Source organism: Vidua chalybeata, chromosome 14 (genome assembly GCF_026979565.1).
Source record: "Vidua chalybeata isolate OUT-0048 chromosome 14, bVidCha1 merged haplotype, whole genome shotgun sequence".
Lineage (NCBI taxonomy): Eukaryota > Metazoa > Chordata > Aves > Passeriformes > Viduidae > Vidua > Vidua chalybeata.
Genome location: NC_071543.1, coordinates 13,685,045 through 13,698,875, shown reverse-complemented (window position 1 = coordinate 13,698,875; position 13,831 = coordinate 13,685,045). Strand labels below are relative to the sequence as shown.

General features: G+C 56.7%; 1 protein-coding gene across 1 annotated transcript; it reads left to right on the top strand.

Moving 5' to 3' along the window:
• The first annotated feature begins 464 nt into the window (after window positions 1-464).
• EDA2R (ectodysplasin A2 receptor) lies at window positions 465-13,523 on the top strand. The gene is made up of 9 exons (XM_053956091.1): window positions 465-534; window positions 5,187-5,295; window positions 5,936-6,114; window positions 6,851-6,936; window positions 7,102-7,266; window positions 7,737-7,883; window positions 8,019-8,497; window positions 8,732-8,780; window positions 9,180-13,523. Exons 2-9 carry the CDS (start codon window positions 5,209-5,211, stop codon window positions 9,473-9,475), a joined length of 1,488 nt encoding a protein of 495 aa, XP_053812066.1. The 5' UTR covers window positions 465-534; window positions 5,187-5,208; the 3' UTR covers window positions 9,476-13,523.
• The last annotated feature ends 308 nt before the right edge of the window (window positions 13,524-13,831 follow it).

The window sequence follows — 13,831 nt, the reverse complement described above, 5'->3', positions numbered from 1 at the left end:
TGCACACGCACAGTACACAGCGTACACACACTGTGCGTGGCACTCGGAACCCGGGAGTTTATTCCTTCCTGGTGCGTGTTCACCCACGGCCGGGCCCGGGGCTCCTTCAGCCTCCAGCCCGCACCCGAGGTGCCGGACAACCCCGGCTCTTCGGGAACAAGGTCCCGCAAACCCGGGGGTTCTCTAGTGTCACACCCCGGCCGGTGACAGCGGGACGCCCTGGCATTGCTGTGCCCAGACTCCCCTCGGCGCGGAGCTCCGGTCCCAGTCCCGGTCCCGGTCCCCGCCGCCCCCGCCGGCGCCGCTCCCCGGCATCGCCCCGCCCCGGCGGCGCCGCCGCCAATGGGGCTGCGGGGCGGGGCGCGGGGCACTCCCGGTGCCCGGCACGGGACGGGTTCCGACCCGCTCCGCTCCACGCGGGGCCGCCGAGTCACTGGTGGTGCGGTGCCGGTCCGGCTCCGGGTCCGCGCCGTCTCTCCTGGTCCCGCCGCCCCGCCGGTCCCGGTCCGTGCCGTGCTGCTGGCACCGAGACAGGTAATCCGCGGGGGTCGCGCACCTGCCCGCCCGCTCGCGGCGGTCCCGGCCCTCCCCGGTGCCGGTGTCACCGCCGGGCGGAGGCGGTTGAGGGGTCGGGGGGACCGGCGGGACCTGCGGCGGGTTCCGCTCCCGGCAACGCAGCGGCAGCGATACACGTGGGCTGTAGCCGGCTTCGCGATCACCTCTGAACGCCGGCGGTACCGGGCCGGGCGGCACCGGGCCGGTGGGTGCGGGGGGCGGGAGATGCGGAGACCCGAGCCGGGGTCCCGGGGGATGCCCGGCGGGTGATGCGGGGCGGCCGTACCGCGGCGGAGCCCCCGGCCGGGACGTGCCCGGGCATATCCCGGCGCGCCGCCGCCTTCCCGGAGCGGGCGGCGGGGGGCGCCGGCGGGGCCGCGGGGTCTGCCCGGGCTGCGGGGGCGGTGGGCGAGCCGGGCCGGCGCTCGCCGGGACGCGCCCACGGCCGGCACCCGCGTGGGCGCCGCGCAGCGCGCTGCCCCCGCACCCGTCCCGCCGCCAGCCTCGCCTCGGCTGTTTGTCCAGAAACGAGCAGCTGCCAGATGCGGGGGTCGGTAGGCTTAGGTTGTATATTAGGAACAAGTTTTTCCCAAAAAAATTATTGCCCCGCCACAGGCGGTGGTGAAGTCGCCGTTTGGGGTGATTTAATGGACGCGTGGATGTGGCACTTGGGGACATGGATGATTAGCGGTGGCCTGAGCAGTGATGGGGGAACAGTTGGACTCCGCGGTCTCTGAGAGCTTTTACGGCTACAGTGGTTGTCTGATTATTGCAGTAAGATAGTGAAAGTTACTAAGAATTAGATGTGGGGCAAAAAACAGATGTAAATCCAAAGTTTTATGCAAATTGATAGGCGTTTTGGAGGTGTTACTTGAGATACCTGGTAAGGCAAAGCGTGGGTTTCCCAGGTAGGGCAGCCCTAACTTGGCAAAAATCACTGAAAGTGGGCATTGTGCCCTGGGGACTCCTGCTGTGTAGTAAAGAGGGGTGACAGCAGCCCGGAGCACTTCCTCTCCCACCCGAGCATAAAGCAAATACAAGTCCCCAGATAAAACAATTAGTGGGCAGTTGTGCGTGTACAATCTCCAGGCTGGAAAACCTGCTGATTTCCAAGCCACGTGGAAAGCCTCAGATTCCACCTTTTTTGCTTCTGTGAGAAGCCCTTTGCCCACAGGAGTCCCACTGCTGCAAAGGTTCTCCCAGCATAGTTTGTAGCACAAGGAGATGAGGAGACACTGCCTGGACCAGAGTGAGAGAATGGCTGAGCAGACTGGAGCTGACTCTGGCCAACCATGAGGCATGCACTCATATTTTCCAGATAGCATTTTTCCCCCCTGCTTTTCACTTGCAGCTCTTATTTGGGATTTCAGCTCTTTGTTCTTAGGTTCCAGTATATACAAGTGTCTCATCTTGAGGCATGGTGCTGCCTGGCTGTGCCAGTCAGTCCTGCAGCAGAGTAGAAATCTCCTGTAATGTGTGTGCTGGCTCATGTGGTGACATGGAAGAACCACTGCTGGAGTGTCTCAGCCCCTGAGCTGGGCACCTCCTGTCCCAGGCAAGCAGAGACCCATGGCTGGAGGGGACAGAGTCCATGGCTGAGATGGGAAGCAGCTCCCACCCCATCTCCTCCTGACCTGCCTGCATCCCTGCCAGTCCCCCCTGCCCCAGTACCTGCTGGGCAGATGGGGAGAATCAGCAGCACTGAAGGTTTCACTGATTGCTTTCATTTTGTACCTTTTCGCTTACTATTTTCCTCACCCTTGTTTTTCTCCCAGAATCCTTTAGCTGCACACAAAAGAAATAGACTGGATTCCAATACAGTCCATTTTTTTTTTAATTACACTTTCACAGAGAAAATACAATGGCTGAGCTGTAGTGTTGTCACAGGGTGGATGATCTGCAGCTCATGCTGTGACTCTGCTGGAACCATTTCATCTCATGCAGTGAAACTCATTCAGCAGCTCATGGCTTTGGTATCTTAAGGGCTGATGCAGTGCAGAGAGCCCATTCTGGTCTCCTGCTTAGGCAGGATGTCTCTTTAAGGCAATAAAAGAGTTCTTAAACAAATCAGAGATGTTTTTAAGTTAGATCTCATACATCTGGGGCTGGTGCCAGGAGGTTCTTCTTCCCCTCAGCCTCTGAGTACATTGATACTGTGCCCCATGTATACTCATTGTTACTGTGTTACCTTTATATTCCCCTGTGGCAGATAAAATGTGCAGCCCTGGAAGTGGCAGGGAGACTTTATGTGGTCCCCAAAGAGGTGGGAGTTGTTGGTTTTGGATTTTCCTTTAGCCTCAGTAAGAGTAGTTGTTTCAATCAAAAATTAGGTGATCCAAAGTTGCTGCCATATCAGGGCAGTGCCAGGTGGTTTAGATGTGTCCTCCATGTACAAATCAAATGTCTTGGGTCTGGTGGTGTTGAATTAAGAAGTACAAAGATCCCCCAGCTTTGAATTTCATGCCTGATATTCAACCCCATGTTGGTTCCCTGTATTGTTACACTTGAGCAGCAGCAGACCTGCCCTGTGCCCAGTATCCTGCTGGCACGTTGGGTACGGCTGTCTCCTCCAATCTTGAGTGATTCCATCCTCCTGGCAGACGTCCTTGTGCTTGGAGCAGCTCTGACACAGGATTCCTTTGGCCTGTGTAACTTTCTGTATTTGGCAAACTGCTTTAAACCGGGTTCTTGTGGGGAGGGGGCTTTGAGGGCATTGTCTCAGCTGCAGGCCCTTTGAAAGGCTGGGAAATTCTGTAAACATGAGAAAAAGTGGCAAAGTTGTGTTCACAGGACAGTTCCACCAAAAACTCTGCTGGTTTGGGTTTTTTTTGTTTTGTTGAGGTTTTTTTCACCTGTGCTTTTTTTCCTTGCATTACAGCACTTTGAAGAGTGGGTAAAAATCAGCCCTTTCCATACTCTGGTATCTGGATTCCTTTCCTGTTGCCTGCAATTCTGTTTCATTCATCTTTTGCTGATATTAGGAGCAAAAGCTTGAACCAAACTCCAGGCCCCTGGCCTGCTGGCCCTTCTGGAGCAGTTGGGTGACACCTACTCAGTGTGCCAGCCCCCCAGAGGAGTTGTGTTTCATTCATCTGGGATGATGCATTTTATTTTCCCTCCTGCGCTCAACCTGTAGCTGAACCCTGACACCAAACCCTGTGCAGCTCCTGGGACAGAGACACTTGGGATCACCACCTTCTGAGATGGTGCCAAATCTTCTTTTATTCAGTGGTGTCAGGAACCTTTATGCTAGCTCTAAGCTGTGCCCGTGCCCCTCCCAAGGTGCTTGCAAGACAGATTTAATCCCTTCAGCTCCTGCTGGCCTGTCCCCATGGACTTGGCTGCTGATCCTGTATCAGCCCATGTGCTGCGAGCAGGAGCTACGTGAGGGAGGGTGACTCATGCGCTGTGCTCGCCTGGGCAGACCTCATCTCCCATGAATCTCGGCCCTCCAGAGCCGGGGGAGCCCAGCCAAGTGTCCGCTTCCAAAAGGCACCGGCAAGGGAGTGGTGGGATTAGGCAGAGGAGGCAGAAAAAGCCTGCAGAGGAATGCTGCTGTGGGAGGGGAAGGAGTTGTGGCTGGGGGCCCTGTAGATGATCCTGTAGAGCCTTGCAGGGGCCAGACATCTGGCCAAGCTTCCCTCCCAGAGGACAGCTCTGGTTCTCCTAGGCAGTTCAGGCTGTCCTCCAAAAGGTGTTCACTATTCCTGATGGGTGTTGAGAACTTGGTCCCAAGGCAGGTTGAACAGTTTCTCTCCTGATTTTCTGCACAAGGTAATAGGAAGGGCAAAGTGGAGATTGGTCTAGTGAAAGTGGATTTTATTCCCTGTCATCATGGGAAGAACCCATCTAGAGTCTGCAGAAATAATCAGGCAGCCCCAAAACTCGAAATAAATTGCTCAGTTTTGCAGCTTCAGTCTGAATTGCTTGCTCTGATTGAGATGCTGGTCCTGTGCTGCCCTTTGAGCCACCCTTGCTGACAGTGTGGCGAGCCATTAATGCACCTCGGGAAGGCTCTGGAGGGCATTTCAGAGGGAGGTGGGAACTCGTTCTGCTGGGACACAGCAGACCACAGGTGTGTGGGTGTGTGTGTCCCTTTCTGTTGGGGGTGTAGAGCGTGTGTGGGGCAGTGTGTCCTGTTCTGCCAGGGACACATCAGCCACCAGCATTTGGTGCTGTCACACCAATGCAGCCTCGTTGGCCAGAGCTGGGCTGCTGGATCCTGAAGCTGGGGCTTTGCTGAGCCTTTGCTTGGGACCAAGCTCTCTACTGATTGTCTCTGGTATCCAGAGCCATGGCTGGAGCTGGCAGAATCCACTGGTGACCTGAAGAGTTAGTGGTCAGTACTTCAATACTGTGACTAAAATTTCATTTGCTGCATTGTGAGGCTGTGAGATGAGAACAGAATGGGGCAGCTCATCACCAGCCTTGCTGGGAAGCCTGGGACTGATGGAACCGTGTGGAAGGAGCCAGGAATTACCTCCTGCCCAGGTCCCACCCACAGTGCTCAGCAGTGTCGGCTGCTGTCCTGGCCAGGTGGAGATGTCTACCCAGAGACAGGCACTCTGCTCGTCCCAAATGTGTTAGGGCTGGCTTTGATCCCTCTGCCTTCTCTTCCTCTCGTCCCCAAGCTCCCCTCTCCTCTTCAACACAATGGCCTGCCAAGAGAGTGAGTACCTGGATGACCAGAAGAAATGTGTCCCCTGCAGAAAGTGCATGCCTGGGCAGGAGCTTTCCAAGGTAAATTGACTTCTCTGTAAGGAGCAGAAATCATCATGGGTGGCACAGCTGGGTTAATCCTCTGCCAGCCTCCCTTCAGAAAGATGATCTTAGGTCCCAGCATGTTGGGAAGAGCTGAGGCTTGGTAGGATGGGATGGTGGATTGTTTCACTTACACTGGTAGAAGGGTGAGACAACGGAAGCAGGAGGTGATGAGGGATTTAAGGCAGCACAAGGAGCAACCTGATTTCCTTTTTTGCTGGTGGAAGCCTAAATTTCCTCTGCTCTGCAGCCCTGAGCAAGGTCACACTGCATGGCAGGGCTGCACATGGGTGGGTGCCAGCAGGACACTGCTGCAGGGGGTCCCAGCCTGGCCTCAGTGGTGGGAGGCTTGGATTGGTGGGAGGCAGCAGGGTTCCCTGGTGGTGCCTCCTGGGCTGTGGTGCTGCCAGAGCTCTCCAACACCCTGAGTGTACCAGGAGCCCCAGCTGGGCAGCAGACAGGGTCCCTGAGTGTCTCCTGGGAGCTGCACTGCTGGTGGCTGCTCTCAGCTGGGTTCTGAGCACCCCACATGAACGATGGCCCTTTTCCCCCAAAGAAGGGACACTGTTTCCCTCAGTACCCTCACCACCGCCGTGTCCCCCAACCTCGTGCCTTGCAGGACTGCGGCGACGGCAGCGGCGGGGACGCGCAGTGTGTGGCCTGCCCTCCCAGGAAGTTCAAGGACCGCTGGGGACATCACGGCTGCAAGCCCTGCCTGTCCTGCGCCCTCATCAACCGCCTCCAGAAGTCCAACTGCACAGCCACGGCCGACGCGGTCTGCGGGGAGTGCCTGCCGGGGTGAGCGGGGCTGGCCGAGCACAGCCACGCCTGGGGGCAGGCAGGGAGGGGCTGGGCACAGGGGGCTTTACCTGAGGCCACCCATGGTCCCACATGGGACATAAGAGGAGACCCAGTGATGTCTCTGCGAGGACACTGCTAATGACATGGAAGTCAGACCCGTCTGGTGGGTCCTGTTGTAGCTCCAGAGAAGGAAACATGAAGACTCACATAAACGAGCTGTGAAAGAAAACTTCCCGACTCACTGTTCTGTAGACACCAGGGTGGCTGAGCCCTGGAGGATGAAGTGTTGTAGGGCACTATGATTAGTAGTCCCCAAAGGGTGGGTTTAAGGGGTTACTGAAATGAAATGTCTGCATAGAGACAGCCTGTGCCAAGCCCAGGTGCTGCAGACACCACTGTCCAGCAATAAGCTCCGGTGTATGAGTCTCTTCTCAGACAGAGTTGTAACTTGGGTGTTCCCAGCCCTGTGGGGAGCTATTAACCATTAAAATCCACTTCAGCAGATGGGGGGAGGCTGTTGGAAAGATGTTGCTTCTTAACAAATGTCTAGACACGAACAAGTAGGTGTGGTGTGGCTCCAGCCAGCGATGAGAGCCCTGTTGCCAGCCAGGCAGGAGTGCAGGGTCAGCTGTGCCCCTCTGCTACGGGATGGGTGGCACAGCTGGCTGCACAGCCAGGGTGGTGGGAGCTCGGTGGGGCCAGGCTGTGCTGAGCCTGTGTGCTCTGTTGGCAGGTTTTACCGGAAGGCACGGCTCAGCGGGCAGCTGGAGTGGGAGTGCATTCCCTGCACCAAGCAGACGCCATCCTCCGAGCCGCAGTGTAGGTGCCCCCACGCTGCTGGGGTCGGGGCAGGTGACGTGGGCACAGGGCAGCCACAGCCCTGCTGGGGGAGGCACGGTCATGGCATGCGACGAGGGATGGGCAGGGAAGGGGTGGTCCAAGCCTCGGAGTTTGGCTCCAGCGCTTTGTGGATGATGTTTGCAGGTCGGTCCAGAACAAACCTGGTGAGGGTCGCTGTCCCTACTGTACCACCACAGGACACAGCCCTTCTTGCACTGACCAGCAGTGCCCTGGTCATCATCGTCCTGGTGCTTCTGGCACTTTCCATCATCTACTGCAAGCGATTCTGGAAAAGCCAGTGCCAGAGAGGTGAGTTGGTGCTCTCCTCCCTGCTGTGCCATTCACCTGTGCCTGTGGGCCCTTCTTGCTGTGTAGAGCATTGCTGAATTCACAGCACAGTGACCCAGCTGTTCCTCAGCTCATACAGAATAGACACCTCATCCTGCTTCTCATGCCTGCAGGACCTCTTGTGTGCTTTACCTGCTCAGTGACACAGAGGAGCCTCCCTCCTTCTTAGGGCCATCAGGAGGAGGAGGCCATTTCGCAATCAGAACTGGCAATCCTCCCTTCTGAGGTTTTTCTGGTTGAGTGCCTCTTTGCTGCAGAATGAAGAGGGCTGTAGGAGTGGTGGCCAGGGTTGGGGCAGGATGGCATCCAGCAGCATGCCAGGGAGCTGCTGGGCTCCCAGCTCCTCGCTGGCAGACATACCACAGGGCTGAGGACATGCTAGGGAAGTGAGCCAAACCTTTGCTCAGGCTGTTCCTTCTCTATCCTCCAAGTTTTCCTGAGGACTCAGAACTTCTCGGGACAGCGAGCAACGTTCCCAACTGCAGCAGCACCTGGCAGGTTCCTGTGTGAGGAGCAGATGTCTGGACCCTGCTGCCTGGGTGTGAAGAATTTGAGCCCTTGCTACAGGCAGGCGGAAGGTACCTGCTCTTGCTGCCTTCCCTGGGGAAGGGAGGGTGGTGCTGGGCTCCAGCTCACATGGTCCCAGGATGAGAGGCAGGAAGGATGGAGCTGGAGGGTGAGCTTCACTGATGCCTGCCGGTTTCTGGTTCTAGGCCCCGTGGAAGCGGTGCAGTTCATTTCCGATGGGGAAGCCGTGGGTCTCCAGCTCCCCTCTCTCCAGCCAGAGATGGACTTGCCACCAGCCATTGCAGCCAGCACTGCCTCCAAGGCCCAGCTGGGCAGGAGCCTCCTGGAAAGCCAGCCCCTCATCCGGGCCTCAGGCCATGGCGACTGCCTGGACGGGGTCCTGCCGCCCCCCACCCCCAGGCAGGGCCGGCCGGGCACGGTGGAGGCCCTGGCCCCCCTCTCCTCCTGTGCCTCCGAGATGCAGCACAAGTGGCCGCATGCACCCGTGGAGTGCACTGAGCTGGACCTCCAAAAGTTCTCCACCCAGGCGGAGTTTGTGGGCGGTGAGCGGCTGGAGGACGCGGCAAGCCGGGCTGTGAAGAGGATTCCAGCAGAGAGCGGTGCTGGGGTGCAGGAGGGGGCTCATCACTTGCCCACAGCCGAAATCCCACCTGGGGAGCAGCCGGTAAGTTCCTCTTGCCTTATCACTCCTCAGAACTACTGCCAGTTGCCCAGGGCTCAGGCACAGAGGCTGGGCTCGACACAGGGGTAGGAACATGGCCTGAGTTATGTTAATATGGGGTGGTAAGGCCGGAGAAGAAGCACCATTCCCTGAGCCCCTGTGAAGGCCCTGGGAGCAGAGCCAGGCGTTGCTGTTCTCAGCAGACTGCCACCAACCTTGGGGTCTTTGTCTCACCAGGTGGATGATGCCCAGAGCCTGGTGACTCAGATCAGCAGCACAGCCAATGGTAAGTGGCCTTCCAGTCTCACCTTTGGACTCCAAGTACAGGCATATCAGAGGCAGGTTCTTGGAAGGGAGCTCCTCCAGAAGCCCACCATGTCCCCACCAGGGACTTACCTGACTTGTGGCCTTTGGTGCTGGTCCACAGGGTATATTTTCTGTGATGCTGCCTTGAGTAGCCTGTGGGCAGGTGGCCCAGCTGTCACCAGTTACCAGCTCCCCCAGGACTGAGCCAGCTCCATGTTGCTGAGCTCTAAAAGTGATGTTGGAGGAGATACCTGCCCTGGCAGGGTGGCCTTTCACCTGTTCAGCAGGGGCTGAGGCTGGAGGCTGGCTGTTCTCTTTGCCCTTTTCCTGTTTGGCTAGGATGGATACTAACCCAGCTTCGCTGTGTTGCTGCCCCCAGGTCTCCCAATAGCAGAGCTGCCCCATTCCTTGGTGCAGTCTCTTGCCTTCTTGTTGGACCCTTCCTTGAACGGTGTGAAGAACTTCAGCCACGTGGCCCTGGAGCTGGGGCTCATGCCCCAGTTGCTGGGGCGGATTTCGGGGTTTGAGCAGCTGGTGGCACACTTCACCTACGCGGGCACCGCGGTCACTGTCCCGCTGCTGGCGCAGGCGCTGCAGCGGCTCCAGCGCTTTGACGCCTTGCTCCTGCTCTGCGACCACTTCACACTCAGCCCCGCGCCGGACCGCCAGCGCTAGGGCACGGGGAGGGACGGAGGAAGCTCCATGCACTGTTACTCCTGCGAGAGAGGATCCAGTGGCCTGCAGTCACATAACCTCCCTGGTGTGCCTGGCAGGAGAACACAGAGGTGGTCTTTGCATCATGACAGGGGTGTCTGCACAGGGGTTCAGGAAGCACAGCTGTGCCTTTTCCCTGCTCCATGGGGGAGGGCTTGCTCAGGCCCCTCCGGAGGCTGTTTTTTCTCTAGCTGTGACACCCTTCCCTGTCAGTTGCTGTGCTGTGGTGCTCTGGCTCTGCAGTGAGCCCTGTCCTGCCCCACTGTTGCCATGGGGTTCCTCAGCCATGGGGCTCGATGTCCATGGGCAGTGCCCTCCTATGAGCCCAGCCATCCCCTCCCTTCCATTCCAGCTTTCCCATCCTTCCTCTGGCCCATGCTCTGCTTTCCCGGGTGCCAGTTGCCACTTTCTCTGTTTACTTTTCAGTTGCTTCTCTTCCTCTGTGCTGCGATTTCCTTGGCAGAGGACCTGGCCATGGCTGATGTGCCAGGCTCCAGCCTTTGTTCCTCTGTGCCGCCCTGGCACCTTCCTCTCGTGTCCATTTGTGGTGCAGTGTAGCATCCTGGCACGAGTTTCAGACTGACTCCCGGGATGAGCTGATTTAAGCCCTCACTGGGCTGTGGCTGTTGGCCATGGGCAGGTGCTGGCTCACCCCAGCCCCATGGCTGTTCACTGCCCATCGCCTCCAAGGCTTCACAAACTGCCTGTGGTGGCGCACAGGGTGTCAGGGGCAGGGACACTGCACCGAGGGTGGCAGCTGAGGGCTGAAGCTGTGGCTGTGGTCACGGGCAGCGGTGACGTTCCTGTGCCAGCCACAGCAGGAGCTCCTCCAGAAGCTCCTCCTCTTTTAAAATAATATTTTTCTTTTTTTTTTTTTCCTGCCTAAAAACAGCCTGATTTCTCATTCCTGGGAGTTGCTACTGGGAAGGGGGAAAAGCACCCTTCTGCTTGGTATGTCATCCAGAGGGATTTGTCATAACTTGCCATGGTCTTGCTGTCACCAGTTGCCCTGATTTCAGTGTTGTGCCTGAGCCCGGGGGCTGCAGGCAGCTGGGCTCTTCTCTGTGCCCTGGCCACCGGGGCTGTGCTGGTGGCCCTGGACAGGAGCGGGGGCTGCAGGAACACGTTCCTGAGCGGGGCACAGCGGCGCGGGGGCGGGCAGGCCCGCGGGGGTCACGGGCAGAGCAGCTGCCGGCAGTGGCTCGGCGCTGGCAGAGCGTGGTGCTGTTAACGCCGGGGCTGCGGCTTCCATCCCTCCACGGGCCATTCACTGAAGAGTTAGACTCCGTGATCTTTGTGGTCCCTTCCAACTCAGGATGTTCTGTGATGTGGTGTCACCCTAGCTGTCCCGAGACTCGCAGACAGCGTCACTGGCGCTGAGCTGGTGGCGCTTGCTTTGTCCCTCGCTGCCGTGGCTGGGTCTGCCGAGTGCTGTCCTGCCTGTCACCGGGGTCTCAGCCCAAGCCGGTGGTGTGATGGTCACCAGCAAGTGGCACTGTTACCCCACTGCCTGCTGGCCCCACCCAGGCCCCCTCGGCTGAGCCCACAGAATTCTCCTTTATCTGACCACGGGACCTCAAAGAAGCAGATGCCCTTCCAGGAAGGCAGACTTCCCCCACACCCCGGGGAGTCATAGCTGCTGGTGTTCTCTTTCCCTGTTTAAAGATGTTGGGGCTTGAACACACCCAGGATGTGCTCAGATAAACAAGGGCATGGGCAGTTTGAGCTGGACCTGGCACCTTCCCTCACTGTTTGTTTCTTCCACAGTCAAGGTCGTTTAATTGCTCTTTGCTCCCCAAGACCTACAGCATTGAACTTTGAGCCATCGTGGGCCAGGATTAGTCAGACTCTTGCTGCACTCTTGGGCTGTTAGGGAGTGTTGCTATAGCACACACAGCCTGGGGCCAGGGATTTCCTGTTTGAGGCTTTTCTGTGGCAGGGAGAGTGCTGGGTTTAATCACCTCACAAAATCCAATAAATATTTAATCCCTCTGTGGACATAGTCACTTCCAGTGGGAAGGAAAATAACTTCACCCACTGCCTCTGAGTAAGAGCCTCCCTACAGCTCAGCTTGCTGGCCCTGGCTTTGAAGTTGGAGCTGGACTGGGCAACTTGCCCTGTGTGTTCCTGTGTCACCAGTGCCACCAGTGTGTGGTCACTTGGAGTGCACAGAGCAGTGGCAGGATGGCAGAGCCAGCCCGCTCCTGTCACATGGCAGTGTCAGGAGCAAGAGATGGGCAGGAAGGGCTGTTAAATTAGAGCTGTGGATGATGGGGACATGTCCCAGGTGTGTGCTGCAAATCTCTTCTCACGCTGGGCAGCTCCATTGGTGTGCTGGGTGGGGCTCTGGGCCAAGCAAATGAAGTGAGGCTTTAGTTCATTTGTTTGGGGGTTTTTCTCACTGTTAAAATGAAATCAACCTCATTTTCTTTATAGCTTTTAAGGTAAAATTATTTATCAATTGTTTGATGTCTGAGCAATATTACTTATGGTCAAAACTCACCCCCTGCCTTGAGGGTGCAGCATATCAGGTGTGTGCTGTGCGGGGTGTGGGTACGGGCCGTGCCATACAGGGTGTGTAGGGTGGTGTGTGCCATGCCACAGCTCCTGCCCCACTGCTGCTGCCCCTCAGGCCCACGTGTGCTGCCCCAGCAGTCCCCAGGGACTGGTTTTATGTGTGTTTGAACTGTCCTGGGTTCCCCCTCCGAGCCTCACGCGTGGTGTCGGTGCAAGTCACACTGGCTGGTGCTCCAGCAGGGCTGGACACTGCACAAGAGCGTCGCAGGACGTGGCTTTTCAGCAGTGAGGCTCCCCCAGCTCCCAGCCAAAGGCTGCTCCCCACTCTCACTGTGCTCATGGCAGGCACCTTCCTTCAGCTGTGGTGACAAAACCAGCTGTGTTTACAAGGGCCAAAAGTTCAACAGGTAGCCTTTAGCCCACCCTAAGACCCCTTGGCCAGGCTGCCTCGAGCCCAGCCAGAGCCCTCAGGGAACCATGAGAGCCTTGAAAACAGGGATAATGCTGTGACTCAGATGTCAGAACAACAGTGATCCCTGAGCAGGGAACTGCTTCACTGGGGAACCAATGGACTTGATACTTGACTTTTGCTTTTTAATAGTATTTTCAACATAGTACATAGAATGTAAGGTAGGGAAATTCCTGTAGTGCTGGATCTCATGTCACAGCCCCAGGAAGCCATTTGTGCCAAGCTGGCATGGCTCACAGAGAGGTGAAAAGAAATCAAATAACTCTGAAATCTGTGCAAACTTGAGCTAGGACTGAACAGTGGAAACACTCCAGTGCAATGGGTTTTTTTTTAAACAAGTGATTGGTTTCCACACCAGTCTTGCCTGGAAGTCTGATTTGCAGAGGAATTTGTATGATAAGTTTAAATCCAGCCCTGTTCTGGGAAGCTCTTAAGCATAGACTTAAAATAGGCACATACTTCACTGTTGTTAAAGTGTTTATTCTGGTGAACAATTGGTGAACATCCCTCGGGTGCTGTTCCTGAACAGGGGGCTTGTGAGAGCTGTCCCTCCAATGTGCTTTTACAGAAATAGGCAATACTGAAGAAAACTTAGTGTTACTGATCTGGGCACACTTCTTGGAAGAGTCTGCAAGTGCTGGGGGAAGGTACCCCCCTCTGTGTTGGATTATTTAATACTTCAGACTCTGGTGCTTTAAAAAAAAAAAAAAAAAAGAATCACTACACTACATTTCTGTAGCCATGGTTTACCCAAGGGAATATATGTTGTTTTTTATGGTAGATGTTATTTTTCTTTAAGTTTACGAATAGGTTATTTATATTTTTGTAAATTCTGTGCCATTGCCATTGTAATTCTGCTGTAGCATTGTTTCTGTTGGGTTTGGGGTGTTGTCTGTGTTCAAATCAAGCAGAAGCTGAAGCTCCTGCCCCCTGTAAATGGAAGGGGGTTGGTCCCTCACATTCCTCCAGACCTGGTGCTCTTGAGTGATGTGTGTTTGTAGTTCAATAAATTTTGGAGCCAGACATGGTGACGCTTGGTGAGTTTTGATTCCCCTGGGCATTGCTGCGGGCCCCTGCCCGCCTGCCGGTGGGGGCTGATGCTGCAGGGGCCGGGGGGGCTGGAAGGCCTCGTCTGGCAGGGCAGGCAGCGCTGCTCAGAGAGATGCTGCAGCAGCCGAGGTCATCAGCCTCATCCCAGTGTGGGAACGGGCTGGAGGGGGTGGTGCTGGATGGGGTGGCCGAGGTCCTGGGCCTGTCCTCTCAGGGCCCCCCCGGGTGCCTGCCCCCACCACAGGCATCAGCTGTAGGTTTTACATGGGTTTAACATTCTC